This window comes from Sceloporus occidentalis, unplaced genomic scaffold, assembly GCF_023333645.1.
Source record: "Sceloporus occidentalis isolate IW3139 unplaced genomic scaffold, rSceOcc1.0.p SCAF_214, whole genome shotgun sequence".
In the NCBI taxonomy this organism is placed as follows: Eukaryota; Metazoa; Chordata; class Lepidosauria; order Squamata; family Phrynosomatidae; genus Sceloporus; species Sceloporus occidentalis.
In genome coordinates, this window is record NW_028317194.1 from 776,606 (window position 1) to 794,063 (window position 17,458).

At 42.3% G+C, this 17,458-nt stretch overlaps 1 protein-coding gene across 1 annotated transcript in view; it reads right to left on the reverse strand.

Annotated features, from left to right (window-relative positions):
* Positions 1-16,000, reverse strand: part of LOC149277438 (voltage-dependent N-type calcium channel subunit alpha-1B-like) — a 90,788-nt gene extending 74,788 nt beyond the window's left edge. Inside the window, exons 1-3 of the mRNA XM_089502888.1 lie at positions 15,741-16,000; positions 13,442-13,547; positions 6,765-6,904 (exon numbers count right to left, since the gene is read on the reverse strand). Of these exons, the coding sequence (XP_089359014.1) occupies positions 6,765-6,904; positions 13,442-13,547; positions 15,741-16,000 (506 nt within the window). The remainder of the gene's footprint in view (positions 1-6,764; positions 6,905-13,441; positions 13,548-15,740) is intronic.
* Positions 16,001-17,458: the final 1,458 nt, after the last annotated feature.

Below are 17,458 nucleotides of genomic sequence, written 5' to 3' on the forward strand. Positions count from 1 at the left end.
ATCGACTTGAGTTGGGCTGTCAACCGAAGTAAAAAAAAGAGCTACAACTCAAGACAATCCGCGTTGGCCCAAAACTCAAGAGGGCTGTCCAACATGATGAGCACCACGACTTTCACCTCGCAAAGATTCCCGTAATCATCTCCGCCAAGAGACTTGACATTAGGCTCAACTTTTTGTGAATAGATGGATTACTCCATAGGTTGGCTTTGAGTTGACAATATTTGTAACTCAAAAAAACATTTCGTTGGGGCAGGGGTCCGAACTGATGATGTCCTCACAATTGTCCATCCCGCTTAGCTCCTCTAGAGCCCTGCACTCCATTGTTAACCAGGTTTATTTATCATTCTGTATCATTGTTTGTTGTTATTGACTTGTTGGTATTGCATCATGTCGATTCACAGAAGGAGTGATAAATCCTGCAGGTGTTTTACCCCAAACAAGATCTGTTGAGTCTACAGGAGGAACCCCCTCCTTGAGTTGGACGATCCTTGTTTAAGTACTGAATGTGCAGTCCCGAAAACAGACACACCACGCAGCAGATGGGAAGGGATGAGCGAGCACCGACACAATTTACAAGGTGTTCCCCGGGATGGAAGTTTCTTCTGTATATTTTTTGTGCTTAATTACAAGCCTTAAAGGGGAATTTCCACTATATTTATTGGCTTTTACTGATTCTCTTTTTGGTCCTCCCACTAACATTGATTAAAGCAGTGATCTCTTTCAGGTTCCATCTATCTCCCTAGAAAACTGTTTGGCTAAAGATAAAGTAAATGCAAACCAAAGATTCTGTATATATTTACCACACTCAGCCATAAAGCATTCAGCCCAGTGAGCACTGAGAGCAGTGGGCGGTGCCCAAATATCACATGGTCACCTACAATGGTGAGCTCCAGGTCTGCAGGTAAAATTAGTTTAATAATAATAATAATTATAATAATAATAATTATGGGATCAAAGGCAAAACCTCGCTTTCTGATCAAAAATGTTTGATAAGGAAAGCTTTTGCGTCGGCATCCTTTGTTCTTAGGCTGAACATTTTGTTGTAAAGGGACTACCTTGACCTCTCCTTCAATGAATGGAGTTTGTGATATATGCAGGCTGCGGGGTTCTATTCCAGAATATAACCCTATGGCATGAATATTTTCTCTAAATGACTTTCATTAGTAGGATAGCCAGGATACTTAAATCAGGAATTACTGCCAATGCCACATATTAAGGGTGTTATGGTGGCACCAGCAATGAACCTTGAGGTGTCCTCTTATTTCCAATGCGCTCTGGCCAGGATTAGCTGCTTGGGATTTGCATTTATATCATTGTGGAGCTCGGGGCTCTTACCCTACGGAAAGCACTTCGAGACAGGAGCTGCGGAATTTATTGAGCCTTTCCGAAATGTTCTGGATAAATTATAAACGCAGAGAATGATAACAGGAATCCACTGCCAAGAACGGTGAGTGATACGGAACAAAAGAGACTCGTCTGACGGGAGCATAAAAAATAAAAATGAAAAATTCTGCTACATTCTGTTCACCATTTCAATGAATCCAGAAAAGAACTCTCCTGACCGAGGCGGAATTTGACTCTGACCGTGGCGGGGGTTACTGTCAAAATGTATCTGGTGGATTTGTGCTGTGATATGCCCCTCAGCCCACCGACCTTCACCCTTCGAGTGCCGGAGGGGTAAGCAACGCACGGCCATGATATGTTTCTATTGGCCAATGCAGTACTAAAACGGGTTAAGACGCACAAGGCTTTGAAATGCTCGTCAGCTTGTGCCATGCATGCTTCCGGCTACCCGCAGAGCGCAGGTAATCACTCTGCCTCCCAACAGCATGGGGTGGAAAAGAGGTAGTAGAATTCCAGCAAACATGGATAATAAGAAAACATTATCGGATTGAGCCATGAAATATACCCCCCCCATTACTAGAAACAGTATTTTGAATATTGCTAAAAATCCAAATTCTTTACGGAAAATATACTTTAATCTTATTTTATTCTTTTTTTTAAGGGAATGTTTAATTTTCATGTGACACCTAGGTAGACGGTCATAGGCTGTTGCCATAGAAACTGAAAATACTTCTCTGGCCACATGAAATGTTGCAGGGTCTGCATTAATCCATGTTTGCGTGTTGTCCGTTTGTTATTGAAAAGGCAGCTGGATATCAGCGGCTTTATTCACCAGGAAGGGGTTACGCAGATCTTATTAAAAGAAATAGATACACTTTTTAGCTGATCGTGCATTTTTCCCATTTCCCTTTTATTTATATATCTGCAAATCCTTTCGTGTTCTGTGAGCGAGGCGGGTGAAATAAAACTGCTGAACAATCGAAACGGAAATAAATAAATAAAACATAGCGCCGTGCGAGTGCGTGAACGCGGCCAGCGGATCCTTACATTAAAGGCATTAAACCAGAAACAAAAATGTCGTTATTTCTCTTTAATTGTCAGAAGCTCATCAGGCAACCAATCAGAGTGAAATCTACATGATTCTATCTCGTATCTGGTGAAATTATCATCACTTCTTCGTTAGTAACAAACTGCATTTGTAGGAAATGTGTGTTCCTTCTGAGGCGAGACGCGCTCTTCCCAACTCTACTAAAGGAACGTGGTCGCCGATGGCATCGTTGTGGTTTGTGGCCCTTGTCTCTGATTCACTCTGTCGGACCTCTCTAAACGCTACAGGTCTGGAGTAGATTTGGACCGACAATCCTTCTGCCAGCCCTGACCTCAACTGCTTCTCAACCACCTTATCACGCTGCCTGCCCATGACTTTGTTCAAAGATCCATTTGGTTGGCAGCTTTTTTATCTCCTTTCTATCACAGCCTCTCCATAAGACACATCAGCCTCCTTTCCTAGAGCGACACTAATTCAGAAGGCTGCTAAAGTATCTTTGGGGCAGCTCCACCAGCTTCTGTCTGTAGATGACTCAACTCAACCATATTCTACTTACTTCAACCAAGATGTCCAAGCTTCCTACCCTTGGACCTCCAGGAGCCCCTCGTCATTGATTTATTTTCAGAAGGAGCTCCAGAATCCTTTATGAATCGGGTCTTCTGGGATGGAAAGTATGTAGACACCAACTCAAAAATTCTTCCAATGGAACACGAGGATCTTGAAGGACAGAGCTTTAACTACTTGAGCGAGAGGGATGGGCGATGCCTGCGTCTTAGTCCAAGAGGGCGCTTGTTACTTACATTGTTACATTATTATTACTAGACTCTCGAGCATGGATAGAATGTATCAATACGTTCTAGTTTTTTGAAGGTGTCATCAGCATCACTTTTGCAGACGCTCTACAAATGAGGTATTCAACAGTGATCGAGAAATATGTCGCTAAATTGTCCGGAAGATTCCGTAGAGCCGCCGACTTATAAAAATAACCTAACACGGCCGCCAATAAAACAAAGCTAAAAATATCTTGGCTTTAAGCAGTGGCGAGATTTTCTAGAAGCCGGGACAGAAATTAAATACTTCTAATTTTTTTTCTCTGTTTGTTCCATCTTATTTAACCCCCCAAACCCCCCCCCTTCTATCCCCCGAAGCTCGGTTTTGCACACAGATTATTTTCTCACAGTAGGGTTCCTGGAAGACACGGGGTTGAATTATAAAATAATAAAGCATACAAGCTGAAGAATTAGAAAGAAAAATGCCTCGCCGACGCCAAAGCAGCTGTCATGATCTTTCTGTAGATCGGCGGGGAGGGATAATTCTATTCGTTCTCATCAATGTTACTTGTTCTCCCCACTTTCTCTCAATAATGCCGTAATTTCGGTATTCACTCAAAGAAGTTCCGTTCTCAGCCTTCATTAAAAAGCCATTTTTTGGTATCGAGCATGCAGTTTGATTCCCGGTGCACTCGAAGCGTCTTCCCTGTATGATAATTCTTCTTAGTTCGAGACACGAGTACGAGGAAGACGGTGTTGGTCAGGCGTGGAGTAGACCCCTGTCCAGACCATGCAAGGACATTTAAGCCACGCGATACACTAGCCTCAGACATGATATTTTAATCACAAAATAGATAACATTTCTTTTTTTCTTCTTGGTGGTTTTCGACTTATTTTCATTTACGGCTGCTGTAAAGACTCAAACCTTAATCAGTCATCGGTCTCGTCTTAAATTAAGGAGCCGTATATCTATCCCATGCATGTTTAATACCCTCACTGTATTACCCTCTACTACTTCTGCTGGGAGGCGGTTCCACTCATCCACCACCCTCTCAGTAGAGTAAAACTTCCATCCATTCTAGCTAAACTTCTACTTTTAGATTCTGGTTCTAACATTTCTCCTCCTTTGAAATAAACTCCCCCCTTCCTGCCCTCTCTCTCCCAGACAGCCAGTTTAAGGATCTACAGAGGAAAGAAGACATGGAAAAAAAAAAGGTCTCTTGAAAATCAAACTCAAAAATAATGTTTCCAAACGCGCTCCCCCGGCCGGGTGAGATGAAGACGCGCGGCTATTTGCAGAATATCATCTGGCCGCGCGTTGCTGGCGTTGATGAAATAAAGGAATCCACGCGGACGCCCAGCGGATCGCAGGGGAAGGTTTCTTTTTCTTTGGATATGTTAAAAACTTTGCACCGCTCAATAAATGTTAGGGGAGGGCAGGCGTAGGGAGTGGGAAGGAAATTGCCTCCGACGGGTAAGATTTTAATGATTATGGTTATTATAGGTGGTCACGTGACCAACAGACTCCGCAAGAGTCATCTCTCAGACAACACGGCTGTCAGTCATTCTATTTCAAGACGACTTATCCGCTGAACAAAATGTTACGCTCATCTCCGCAGCGAACAAACAGCCTGGATGCTGCGTTACCATTTCATGAATTCCTTCAATTATTTTAAATAGAAACATTTCAACGTTTTTACGAATATAAAATGTCCAGAACGCGCCTGATTGGCTAATAAAAGCGCGTCTTTAAAAATCTTTGCGTTCTGGCTGGTTCGGGGTTCAGGACACAAGGAAGGTCCCGCTGGGTTCTACAGCAAGTTTAAAAATAAGAATGGAAATGTATCCGGTACGTTGAGTCACCATTTTATCCGCGGGTATTAAATTAACTCAAAGAATGCAATAAAAAACATTATAGAGAATCCTGCAAAACAGTACAGATAATAACGACATGACAGGTAGAAGTCTCAATATGTAAACATCTTCACTCTGCAGTGTGTATGGAGTCTTAATCACCCAGTCTGACTCTCTGACTAATGAAAGTCTATGGAGAACGGACTTCATTAGCATCGCCATAAAGCATCTGCTCAGTGTAGTGTTGGAGCTGGGAAAATCACCCAAAATATCACATGACTGACAGCAACGGCGGCTCCAGGTCTGCAGATAAAGGGGGTTTATTGGAGCAAAATGAGATAAAACCAGGTTTTTGTCACCGATCGACATTACTGTATACAGTGCTGGGGGTTATATTACTGTATACAGCGCTGGGGGTTAGATTACTGTATACAGTGCTGGGGGTTATATTACTGTATACAGTACTGGGGGGTTATATTACTGTATACAGCGCTGGGGGTTATATTACTGTATACAGTGCTGGGGTTATATTACTGTAGACAGCACTGGGGGTTATATTACTGTATACAGCGCTGGGGTTATATTACTGTATACAGTGCTGGGGGTCATTACTGTATACAGCGCTGGGGGGTTATATTACTGTATACAGCGCTGGGGGGTTATATTACTGTATACAGCGCTGGGGGTCATTACTGTATACAGCGCTGGAGGTTATATTACTGTATACAGCGCTGGGGGTTATATTACTGTATACAGCGCTGGGGGTTATATTACTGTATACAGCGCTGGGGGGTTATATTACTGTATACAGCGCTGGGGGTTATATTACTGTATACAGCGCTGGGGGGTTATATTACTGTATACAGTGCTGGGGGGTTATTACTGTATACAGCGCTGGGGGTGATATTACTGTATACAGCGCTGGGGGGGTTATATTACTGTATACAGTGCTGGGGGTGATATTACTGTATACAGCACTGGGGGTTATATTACTGTATACAGTGCTGGGGGTTATATTACTGTATACAGCGCTGGGGGTTATATTACTGTATACAGTGCTGGGGGTTATATTACTGTATACAGTGCTGGGGGTTATATTACTGTATACAGCGCTAGGGGTTATATTACTGTATACAGCGCTGGGGGGTTAAATTACTGTATACAGCGCTGGGGGGGTTATATTACTGTATACAGCGCTGGGGGGTTATATTACTGTATACAGCGCTGGGGGGGTTATATTACTGTATACAGCGCTGGGGGGTTATATTACTGTATACAGCGCTGGGGGGGGTTATATTACTGTATACAGTATACTTAAATCACCGTAGTGCTCCCGAATACCCAAAGGCTAAAACACTTTTCTTTTTGCTAAAGCAGCACAAAAAATAGACCTTCTACACATTCCTGGCCAGATATACACAAAAAATATTGAAGAATGAAAGGTCAGCTTAATTATCTTCATAAGATAGAGATATCCGGATGTTTCGTCTACGTGGAGGTGAAGCTTTAATGCGCATGCAGACGCTGCATTTATTCACAAAGCCCTGAGACTTCAAATAATAAGCGAATGTTAGAAGCACTTTATTAAGGACACAGAACCCAGCACCATGTATAGATCAGCGACCACAACACAAGCGGGGCTCCAACGCTCACTGCTTGCCCGGAACCTGCCGGCGGGTTTAATGATTATTTCAGGCGGTCCCCGTAGCAGTCAGGAGTCCCATGTGAAGGAAATGGTATTTTCTTACCCTGTGAGAACCACCACAAAATCCATGACGTTCCAGCCGTTGCGGAGGTAGGAGCCTTTATGGAAAACAAAACCCAAAGCGATGATTTTGATTCCAGCTTCGAAGCAGAAAATCCCGATGAAGTACGGCTCGGTGTCATCCTGCAACAGATAAAAGGACTCTTAGAACTGAGTATTAGAGGGTTACCCAACGCATTTCACCTTGCTCGTTCCAAACATATCAGTATTAGGGGTTTATACCAACGCGTTTCACTTTGCTGCCTTCTAACAGATCGGTACTAAACGTTTGCCCGACGCATTTTGATTTTTTTATGTCAAACCCATAAACACCAGAGGGTTATCCAACACATTTTGCTTTGCTCCATGCAAACAAATGAGCACTAGAGGATTATAGAAATCCCTTTACTTTTCTCACACTTAATATATGCTTATTACAGATTTACCCAACGCATCTCACTTTGCTTACATCAAACATGAGTACTAGAGGATTATCCAACACATTTTGCTTTGCGGCCTCCAAACACACGTACTAAAAGTTTATCCAACGCATTTCACTTCAAACACGCGAGTACTAAAGGCTTATCCAACGCGCTTTGCTCAATGCACGCGCGCGAGCACCACAGGGTTATGCAAATCATTTCGCTTTGCTTCCTCCAAAAACATGAGTACAAAATGTTTATCAAACGCATTTCGCCGTTTATCTCTCTCTAATACACATCTGATGTGCGCAGCCATATTTTTTTAACCATTTTCGGAGTATTTCAGCTGGGCCATAATTACAGGGTCCCAACGTCAGGAGCGATTAGCCAACCCGTTTGGACTTTGGCCACGAAGCTAAATTAGTGCTATCGACTCACAGCGTTTAAACATTAATTGCCCCTAATTTCTCGAGGGTATTTATAGGTCGCAAGTCTCATTTCTTCTTAAAATCGAAGACCACGGCAATCGTTGGTTGGCCAGAGACTGGATACACGTTTGGTTACAGCTACTGAATAATGTTATCTTTATTATAAAGTCATTCTACACACCAAATCAACCCCCAACCCTCTAACCCCTAACCCTGCAATCAGTACTTTTTACTGGGAACAAAAACCATTTAAATTATTAGAAGAATCTTTCCAATTATTTGGGTTTTGTTTTTTGCTTTTACACATTTAGCACGTCTGATAATCTTGTGTTCCGAAAATAGGGCAAAAATTATAAATTAAAAAAAACGCTAAAAATCTGACATCAGAGGTAAAGAGACAACAAAAATCTGAATGTGGAATAGAAGTTGGCTTTGAGCGATGACGCCTTACAGAAAGTGAAAGATCCAACGCCAGACGCCGGCTACTTCATATGTAACGATAAATCCTTAAACTGACAATTTTTTGTCGCATGTCCAAATGAGAAATGGATACTTTATTTTGTTACTTTATTTCAAAGGCGGAAAAATGTTAGAACACGTGGCCATAATAGAAAACTAGAGGGTTAGATGGAATGGAAGGATGTTTTACTTTACAGATTGGCTGCTAGATAAGAGGAACAGCCTCCCAGCAGAAGTGGTAGAGGGTAATACAGTGAGGGTATTGAACATGCATGGGATAGACATACGGCTCTTGAATCTAAGACGAGACCAACGACTGATTAAGGTCCTTTATGGGCGGAAAACAGGCAGACTAGACGGGCCGAATGGGGCCGATCCGCCGGCAGGTTCTGGGTTTCTCTTTAAGTAAATGATTAGGATTACGCATTTGTTACTCTTTGATTGTAATGTTCATTTCTGGAAGGCAATGTCCCTTGGCTGCCATAAAGAGAAAGGGTTAATGCAGTCTGTAGTTTCGTTGAAATGAAAGCTTCTGTAAGAAGTCTCCGGCGTGATGGGGAAAGGCTTCTTTGTTCTAAAGGAACTTTATATGAGAAGGTAATTTGCGAGTGATTTAAGTGGCTGCGGAGAAGATGAAGCCCACAAGCTATTAGCCAAAGGAAAAAAAAGAGAGCTTTTATGTTCCGAACGAGACCTCACGTGTCCACAAGTTTAACTACAAGTGATTCAAGGCTGTGGAAACCTCCGAACGGCAACGGGAACTCACCACTTATAATTATATATATATATATACACATATAAAAATATTCGAAGGATTGGTTTTAAAAAAAAAATCCACGTTGTCCTTAAAATTGTCTAATAGCTGGAATTTTTTCACTAATTATATAAAGGCACATCACACGCATACAAGGAAACCAAAGACCTTCAGTAGAATTGTATGAAAATGGTATAGATTAAATACAAATAATAACAATTTAATTGAAATCATTTTTTAAAGATTTTTTAATTGGTTAATGATGCAACTTTTTTTTCAAATCATTTGCAAATGAGCTTTTAAATCTGAATAAATAATATCTATTTGGTAGAATGGTTTTATAGTAAATATACTGTAAATAACTAATGAACAACAAAATATTAACAAAAAGTATTATTACAAAAAATTAAACCAGCAAGTAAGGGTGTTCTAAAGAATGATTCGTATTTTTTTGTATTTTTTATTAATGTTTTTGTTGGGGGGAAAAAATAATTTTAGGATTCCTCATTGCCTATTTTTCAGTGGAAAAAATTATATTTTGCCGTCAGCGTCTAAACGTTGGGGGTTATGCAACTTGGGATGGACAAGTCTCATAATGGTCCACGCGTACGACCAACATCTTGACCCCCAAGGAGAGGGAGGAACCCAATGTTTCTAAGTCATGGCGTCTGAATCTACTGAATAGACGAGACCAATAAGAAAAGACGAGGTCCATGCGCAGCTTCAGAAAGCAGATGTATTTAGGTCTGTTTAACTTTTCCCTTGCGAGGAAGGCCTACAAACACAACACTCTTGTTGGTTTTGCAGGAAAAAAAAAGATTTTCCACTCCAAAACATGAGTCAGGAGCTCGGGAGATGACAGCCTCTCATCAGCGCTTCGTCTCCTACCATCTCCGTGCCATCCGCCGAGAATCCCACAGCAGGAGCTCGAGTGCTAATCCAATTAATGGTGAACCACTCTCCCCGTAACAAGCAGCAGCTTTGGGGGTCTCCTCTGTGCCTTTTTAGATGTGAGCTTGAAGCACAGACTGTTCTTGGGAACAGGAGACACGACAATACTAATCAAAATCCAGAGAAGATCTTGTCTCTTTTCCAGACATTTAAATTCCTAAGATCGTCACGACTGCTTAACTCTTTCTTCCCGAACGGGATCATTTGAGCTTTTACCTAGACCACCAGGTCGGGAATTCTCCTAACTGGCTGTTACAAAGTATTAAAGCCCCCGGGGTCACAGTAACATCGTAAAGTGGTAATTTAGTAATCAAGTTCAACCTTGGGTGGGAATCAGGAACCAGCTGCTAACAGTTGGGGGTCCAAGGAACTCCAGTTACAGGAGATCCCACCCAACAAGATTATAACTATCTAGAGGATAAAGAAACAATGTGGCAAACATATCCATATCTGTGGTTAATCCCCCAATGTGTCCACCTTTGACTCTTTGGCCAGATAAGATGTCCCCAAAATAAAAGCCCCTGGTAGCAGAGGTGGCTCTAGATTTTAAGAACCTTTGCCAAAGGTCTGATATTTTTATTCCATATTCCATGGCTGGGCCCTCATGAAGACCCCCCTCACACCCCACTTCTTCTATTCAGAGAAGAAACCAATCTGGCAAAACAGTCTTGAGCTCATCGGCTTGAGCTTCTTAATAGCGACGGCCACCACTCTGGAGAGTAATTCCTCAAAAGGATTGATGCCGTTCCGGTAACAACATTAAGTTTAAACCACAAACACGCCAAGCCCCTCGCTGTGCATTCTGGGAGTTAAATATCTCAGGATGAAACGGACGGCCACACAGAAACGTTTCCAGCGAAAATGTGAAATTCTGCGTTCTATAGAACGTCGGAAAACAAGAACAAATTTTATACTGAAAGCTCTGGGGCTGGGTCTGATCTGCTAAACAGAATACATCCTAATCCCATTTACACGATTCCTAGTTGTTGAGTAGAGGTTTAATTTTACTATTTTGTGATTTTTGAGATAAAAAGTTATTATCTGTTATTAATCTAAAATTCCTAAAGGAGAGAGAATTATTTTCCGAATCCTCCAGTCAGACCCCCCAAACATTTGTAATTTACAAATGGGGGGCAGTTTTTTGTTTTGGGGGTGTGGTAAAAGGTGTGGCTGGTGCTATTTGGGTAACTGGGTGGGGTGTTTAGAAAAATAATGGGGTTTATTTACCCCGTTTAATTTATAAAGCCGTTCCCTGCTGTTTCTATACACATTATCGGGGCTTTTAGGGCTGTAGAACCCTGCGATACTCTCATACCCAGCAAACATTCTGACCTCCGAGAAAAGAGGGGCATCAGGGGAGGAAAAAGGGGTATTGGGAGAGGACTGAAGGGGATGGATCACCTCCCAGCTGTGTAATTTAACCATTTAAACACCAGGGGTGCTTGCTTTGCAAACACTTTGCCGTTAATATCCCCCCCTTTTTTCTGGATTTAAATGCATTTTCTTAATACAGATTTGCCCTTTCACCCTGGAATCTGCTACAAACGCTACACGGCTTCCAGATTCAGAACCTGGTCCCGGTTATCTCCGTGACGGATACATTTAAGCTTCAGTGTTCATCTTAAAATGTCTCGGCACCAAAGCAGTATAGGTCAGAAAACAATATTAAAATCAAAGTTTATTTATCTGGCATTAGCCGAATGCCGTCCTCGGATACATGCGATCCCTTATCTCCAATTCATTCAAGTGAGAGAGAGAGAAGCAATACTTAATCTGAGCTCCCTTTGATTAAATCTATGCTCCAGTGTCCGCTTTTAATAAGCGTTGGGTGTTGCGATATAATTGTAATGTGTGTTCGAACAAATAGCGGGTATCACTTCGCAATTATACCTCGGGAATTACTTTGTATCCTCCTAAACTATGAAGGGAGATATAGAAGATACTCAACACCTAGACAGCTAGATAGGCAAGGAGATGTTTTTTGGCAAAGTTGTCCAACAGCTCAAGACAAATAATCAAGAATGAAGACAAGGAATTTGTGGCAACATCTGAAGCACAAAGACAACTCAGATCCTACAGGTTAATTACATGACATCGAAACACACATAGGAGTTAAAATCTCTTCGTCAACTATGTAATTAATTCCCTGTTACTACATCTGAACCGTACCGGTTATTTAATGAAACGCGGAATGAACCGGTCTATAGGTAAATTGTTTCAATTCATTGCCCATCAACGCAAACTTAATGACTCTGACAGACTCCGAGCAGGGGTGATGTGTTTAATCATCGTAAAATGCAGAGGAACGTCATACTCTGGGTGGCTTGGACAGATGAATGTTAATGGTGTGTCTGGAAATAAAATTTATATGATGACTTCAACAAGACTCGGTGTCTTCTTAAGGTCTTGTCTGGGCAAAATTACAAATCGATCTCAAATTGGTGTCTAAGAATTTCAAAGAAAAGTTTCCGATGAAGCTCAGACCTTTCACAAATGAAAACAAGGGTGGACACCATGGTGGTCCATCATGGACAAAGCAACATATTGTGTCTCCTTCACCGAATGCTTGGTGGTCCATCATGGACAAAGCAACAACATATGGGGTCTTCATCACTGAATGTCTGGTGGTCCATCATGGACAAAGCAACAACAAATTGCGTCTCCTTCACTGAAAGCTTGGTGGTCCATCATGGAAAAAGCAACAACATATGGGGTCTTCATCACTGAATGTCTGGTGGTCCATCATGGACAAAGCAACAACAAATTGCGTCTCCTTCACTGAAAGCTTGGTGGTCCATCATGGACAAAGCAACAACATATTGGGTCTCCTTCACCGAAAAGCTCCTCAAAACATTTCACAAAATTATTTGAACCACAAACAACAACATTTTATCACAATATCTCACCGTTACATAGGTACAATTATATGGTGGTCTACCTACGGAAGATGAAACCTCATCATGCATGGTTGGTTATATAGCAGGAGGAAAGTCCCTAACAGAAGCTATGGATCTAATTCTACATATTAGGCACATATTTCTTACTTTCTCTTTGATACATCTTCTAGGAAATTCTAATAGTTATAACATTTTACTGCCATGCCTTAAAAAAAAAACATAAAAAAAAAAACATTTTACAACACATAAAAAAATAACAAGGGCACAAGAAAGTCCTCATGAAACGTGCATTAAAAATCACATGAGTTACCACAGCTACATAAAGAGAATAGCATTGAATTATTAATGTTACAACTCTGCCGTCATCTAAAAGGCTGTAAGGATGGTGAACTGGACTCCACGTATCGGAATTAAAAAAGTCAATATATGATAAGGGGGTTGATGGGCGTAAGAAGGGGGACGCATGCCCTCTCCTGGAAATTTGGGCACGGTGATCCTATAGGGTTCTACGGAGAAGGAAAGACATATTGCTTACAAAATTGTCTTTTTTCAAATCTGTGAAATTGAATAATATGAGAAAAATCACCATGGAATTCTAGAATATTGTAAAAGAAAATAAACAAACGTCTTATAAACAAATAAACTATATTTTGTGGTCTCAGAAGAAATGGGTTTTAAATGTGGTTGGCTGTGTCGGTGGGATGCCCTGGAAAGTAAAATCATGATCTATGTCACCGGGGGACCTCAGTGACCTGCCACAGGGTACTCACCAATCGCTCGGACATATCCGTCTTGTCATGTTCGGGCAGATGCTGTTCCAGGGCAAGAACGATGCAGTTGGCAATGATGGTGGCTAAAATCATATATTCAAACGGAGTGCGAACAGTCAAGGAAATCAACGGACATCATTATAACCAGATACATTTTTACACCAAGCAATCTTTTCGCATAAAGACTTCTGCTAATGCCTAGGAGATGCAAAGCTTAGAATATTGATGTTGGTAACAGGTTCTTTGCCGGTCCCACCCAATATGGTGGGCATTAGCTTGGCCTAAATTAAGATGCCATCGGGTCTTAGATACGGAACCAAGTAAGGGCACCTATACAGTCCGCACCCTATGGACATCATTCACAATGTTTGGGGGCATCAGTGACCATGCATGACAGTGTAACGCTTGCTTCATGACACCTTGCCAGGGGCCAAATTGTTCCTTGTGGTTAACCCCCTATGCTCTGGTTGACAGAGATACTTTGCAGTGGGTTAAATGACATAAAACCATTAAAACAATTAGCGGATGTGGGGTTTTCAAGTTCATGAAATGAAACTCTCGTTCACAACGTTCACAACGTGAGATGCTGTTCACAACTCCAGGGGAATTAGCAGGAGTCCATGTTATTTAACGGCAATGAAATATTAATAAAATACCCATTTAGCCTTTTAAAACAGGGAGCGTTCGGGGGCTGGGATTTCTAAGCGATGAGTTAGAACGTCAAATTTGTCCATTTTAATGTCTTTATTTAATACTAAATTTAACAACACTTTTTTAAATGTGTTTTGGAATCCTTCGGTGATCATTCGGTCTTCTGTAAAATTCTAAATGGGGTGCACGACCTATCCCAAGGAAAAGTGAGTTATCACCCACGGGTCCCAGTTAGTTGGGGCTTCTCGTTATACTCATGACACATGGCCCACGATTCGGCACCATGGAGAGAGTCAATACGAGGATCCATATACATGGATCTTTACACACCCTAAGCCAGCAAGGACCCCACCCCCATACTGATACACGCTCTACATATACCCTGCTGTGTGATACAATGTAGCCACGTTAAGGGAGAAGATACTATATTATACATAGCTTATTATATCAATGCCTGATATGCATGAAAAATCCCGTTATAGGCCCCGATTTCCAGTGTTATTAATAGATAACACCCCACTTTTTTTTTTTTTTTTTTTTAATTCCCTGCTGACCTTGCCCTGGTAGGTGAACCTCCTTCTTCTCATAACTCTTATCACTAATCGCATAATCTCTTTTTTATTATAATTTTTCTTCCATTTTTCTGTTTTTTTTCCCACCAAAATTTATTTTTTTAAATGGAGCGATGCTTTAATCACCCCTCTGGAACTCAAATGGTTAATATTGGGTTGCCTTTTTTTGTGTGGATATATTTGGAAAAACCAAACTGAACCAAAACCCATTAGGCGTACACCGGGGGAAAGGGGGGGATACTATATTTTTTTGGCATTTCCAAAAAGGCCACAGGGAATAAGTAGGACTAGGCGGAAGATACCCCTCTGTTGGATGAAATCCATTGGAGGGGGTGTAATAATCAGCTCCTTCCTGATCATGTTAATGGAAACAGGGGTTGCTAGGCTTCTGCGAGGAAGGCCTCAGGGCTCTCACTAAAGAATCAATAGGTGTGTGATTTCATAAGAGAAAAACATACAGCTCCTCATAGCTACCCACAGCAGCATCACTGGCACACAGGCATCCAACACACACCCAAAGACATGGGGGGCTATGGGGGCATCTAGGTTCCTGACCTTCCACAATCTACGGTGGGGCTCTGATGCATACTATGATGCCCCAATGAACCCCTCTACATGGCTGGCAAAAAAAAAAATAAGACTGCATCTGAATTAAAATGATCCAAGATATGGTTTGCAGAACATTTGCACCTGTGATAATACTGAGAGGCACAGGGGTGGTTATGGTGTCCTGCTGTTCACCAAGGTTGGTTATACATGATAAGAAAAAAAGAGACCTGAATGCACTATGTCTAACCATTAACCAGAAAGGGCTGTAGTGATATCCACTAGATCCCCTCCCCCACTCCTCGAATATGGAAGGGTTAACCATTCAACAATATTCCATTAAATGGGGATGGGTAGCCCCCCCCCCTACACACACACATAGAACATTAAGTAACAGGAAACATTCTGTGAATTAAAGGGACCACATGCGCAGGGATGGGGGTGTCATAGACAGGTAGCCCTACAACCACATCAGCCATACTTGCCCATATCATCATACAACCACTCCAACAGACTGAACAGAAGGATATGGCCACTCTGTGATCCTTTTGGCATATTTTCTGATGACATTGTCTTCACTGAAGATGAACAGAGATCTGTTGACTGTGAAGCAGTTCTGTTTGACTGGGATGGGGTTATACAGAGCCATAGTCCTGGCCCTTTGAGCCATAGATTGCTTGTACATCCTTTGGCCAGACTGAGGACCACCTTGTCTACTGCTGCCCCTTCCAGTACCCCCAGGCACTCCAGTTCCATAACGGGTGGGCAAATCATCTCCAAAGCGTGCCATTCTACAAATTGACAGAACCAAGGGTTAATATCCAAAATGCCAGGATGCAAGGTTGGGGGGTGCACACACATCCCCATGCACAGCAGTCCTCACAATGTGATGCCTTTCATGTAGAGTCTCCACCACCAGGAAGATCTGCTGTGCAGCGCAGGCTCCACAAGAACATGCAGAATTGTCAACTTGAAATCCTGGATCAAAAGGTGGATCTTCTCCCTCTGAGCCTTACAATAGGGAAGAGCTTAATAAGACAGCAGAAATGTGTGTGAAATAAGGAGGAGACAGTGGTAGGAGTAAGAGAGAAGCAGCAGCATGTAGAGGATATATACTCCAGCCTCCTGCCTGATGTTCCTGGATCTGATTGGGATGTTCTCCAAGCTCCAGTAGCTGGTACCTTTATAGACACTTAGTTACCGTATGAAGACAGTAACCAGTTTCAGAACCTCAGCCCCCTATAAGAATCAAGGCATGTGACACCCAGCAGCCAATGAGCTAAGGACTCCACCTTGCCCAACAACCCTTAGAATAAGCAAAAGATTTCTTCCCTAGGCATCCACTGCAACCCTCCCCACCCCCTCCTCCTCCTCCTCTCTGCCAAAATCAAGGGGGAATTCAGATACCTCTTACAGAGCAACAAACCTCCCCAACTCACTGCCAGCAGGATGTCAAGTGGTCCTGCTGGTGAATTACTGCAGAGGAACAGGTTGTGCAAAGGGTTAATATCTGCACCTCCCCCCCCTCCTTTTTTTGCCTGTAGACACAGAAATCTCAGTCATTAGCTCTGCCTGGTCATGGAGGAAGCTAATTCACTGAAAATGTTGGTGGCCAATAAGGGACCCCCATGTACCCCTTGTCCTTGGTGAGCATTAGGACCCGAGTGCCACCAGCGGAGGCTCCAGCGGTGGATACATTGTATCTGCTTGTAGAACCCCAGGCGGGGGGCGGGGCCAGGACCCTCTGGGAGCTGTCCAGCTGCTCAATGCTCCTGAAACACTAAGTGCTCCTCACCCCTCAGTGTCATCTCCTAGGACAGCTCCTGGGGTGGGTAATAAGCTCTAAACCAGGCGGAATGGGCAATTAACACAGGATCTCATAGGCTGCACTTAATAGTTTGCGGATCTGTTGTGACAAATCAGAATTAAGGGGTGAGGAGATGGCTGGGTGTGAATTTGGCTGCTACATGAGTGCACAATGAAAAAGCCAAAAAGCATATAATGAATATTAAAAGCATATAATATACTTTATATGTATACTGTATATGTTATACTGTTAAGATGTCAGCCTGTAATCTCTGGTCCATAGGCAACAAGGGGTTAAGAATAGAGTGTAAAATCGCTCACAGAGGGTGCAGATAAAGGGATTCGGGTGCTTTTATTTACACATCATCAAGAATCCAAATCTGAGCTATAAAAGTCTCCTGTGATTTCATGTGCAACCCATAATGCAGCTCTCATGGCACTT